The 1,962-nt window shown below is 64.2% G+C and overlaps 1 protein-coding gene across 1 annotated transcript in view; it reads left to right on the forward strand.

The window, feature by feature from the left end:
* The window catches only part of MYG1 (MYG1 exonuclease), a gene marked incomplete at both ends in the record, with an annotated part of 2,651 nt that extends 689 nt beyond the window's left edge, over positions 1 to 1,962 (forward strand). The window contains 5 exons of the mRNA XM_035892187.1: positions 86 to 198; positions 276 to 435; positions 642 to 791; positions 873 to 995; positions 1,900 to 1,962. Coding sequence (XP_035748080.1) covers positions 86 to 198; positions 276 to 435; positions 642 to 791; positions 873 to 995; positions 1,900 to 1,962 — 609 coding nt within the window. The remainder of the gene's footprint in view (positions 1 to 85; positions 199 to 275; positions 436 to 641; positions 792 to 872; positions 996 to 1,899) is intronic.

Here is a 1,962-nt window from a genome sequence, read left to right on the forward strand (position 1 = left end):
GGTCTCATGAGGGGCAGCTCTCAGGGTCCCCAGGTGCTCCTGGGGACCAGCCTGGGCTCCCCAGCCTCACTCTACCCCTTGGCAGGACGCAGAGGTGGTGCGCACCCGGGACCCCCAGCGCCTGGCCCAGTGCGACGTGGTGGTGGACGTAGGGGGTGAGTACGACCCCGAGCGACACCGCTACGACCATCACCAGAGGTGAGGCCTCCTCACGCCAGATGCCAGGGTCCCCTGGATGTCGGGGGTCCCTCAGAGCTGACCCCGCGGCCCCGCAGGTCCTTCACACAGTCCATGCGGAGCCTCCGGCCTGACAAGCCGTGGACCACAAAGCTGAGCAGCGCTGGGTTGGTCTACTGCCACTTCGGCTCCCAAATCCTCGCAGCGCTCCTGGGGCAGCCGGAGGATGGCCCTGTCGTGACAGCGCTCTACGATAAGGTACTGGGGGAACTGGGAGGGTCTGTGGGGGGCTTTAACTCCTCCAGTGCCGCACAGCTTTCCCCAGGGTTTCTCCTTGGTGGGGGTCACCCCATAAAAGAGCACTCTGGGGAGAGGGACCCCATAAAAGAGGGGACCAGTTTGTTCCAGCTACTGGTGCACTCCCTGCCGGGCTGAACCCGCCACGTTCCCCACTCTGTCCCCAGCTGTATGAGAACTTTGTGGAGGAGATCGATGCCATCGACAACGGCATCGCGCAGGCAGAGGGGGAGCCCCGCTACGCCCTCACCACCACCCTCAGTGCCCGTGTGGGCCACCTGAACCCGCGCTGGAACGACCCCGACCAGGACACCGAGGTGGGGATGGGGAACGTGGAGGGGGGACAGCATGGGGCCAAACTGCTTGGGGCCACCACTGACCCTCTTCTGCGTCCCCAGGTGGGGTTCAAGAGGGCGATGGAGCTGGTTGGGAGCGAGTTTATGGACCGGCTTGACTACTACCACCGCGCCTGGCTGCCCGCGCGGGCACTGGTGGAGGAGGCCATCCGGCGACGCTTTGAGGTACCCACTGTGCTGCTTCAGGGGGGTCTGAAAGTTTGGGGAGGGGCATGGGGTGAGGAGAGGCCAGGTCCCCTCAGTACAAATCTCCCTGCACAGCCCAGGGTATCCCTTGTACCCCCTAGCCCTACGCGCAGCCATGCACCCCCTCCTACACCCCTACACACAGCCATGCACCCCCTCCTGTGCCCCATACACCTACACATGGCCATGCACCCCCTCCTGTGCCCCTATAGCCCTATGCATGGCCATGCACCCCCTCCTGTGCCCCTATAGCCCTATGCATGGCCTGCACCCCTTCCTGTGCCCCTATATCTTTATGCACAGCCTGCACCCCCTCCTGTGCCCCTATATCTTTATGCATGGCTGTGCACTGCCTCCTATACCCCTATACCCTTAGAAACAGCCATGCACCCCCTCCTGTGCCCCTATATCCTTATGCACGGCTGTGAATCCCATCCTGTGCCCGTGTACCCCTATGCACAGCCAAGCACACCCCCTTCTGCTCCCCTATAGCCCTACAGGTGGCTGCACACCCCCTCCTGTGCCCTATAAACGTATAGCTGTACACACCCACATCCCCACACATGGCCATGTACCCCACACCCCATATCCCTGCACGTGACCCACCTGCACCCTAATCTCCTCATGCACCCCCCCATGCACTCCCACATCACCGTGCATGATCACGCACCTTCCCATGCTCCCCCACACCCCCCTTGTGCACCCCAATATTCCCCCACATGCTCAGGCCCCCCCCAGCGCTCCCCGTGCAGGCTCGGGAGAGCACCCAGCAGCGGATGCACATGGATGGCCGGGGTGGGGGGGGAGGGAAACTGAGGCACGGGGCGGTGTGGGGGCTGCGTGGGCAGGACCCCTGTATGCCCAGCATTTTCCCCCCGCCCAGGTGGACGCGAGTGGGGCTGTGCTGGAGCTCCCGCAGGGCGGCTGCCCCTGGAAGGGGCACGTC

Source organism: Egretta garzetta, unplaced genomic scaffold (assembly GCF_000687185.1).
Source record: "Egretta garzetta isolate BGI_Z169 unplaced genomic scaffold, ASM68718v1 scaffold794, whole genome shotgun sequence".
NCBI lineage: Eukaryota > Metazoa > Chordata > Aves > Pelecaniformes > Ardeidae > Egretta > Egretta garzetta.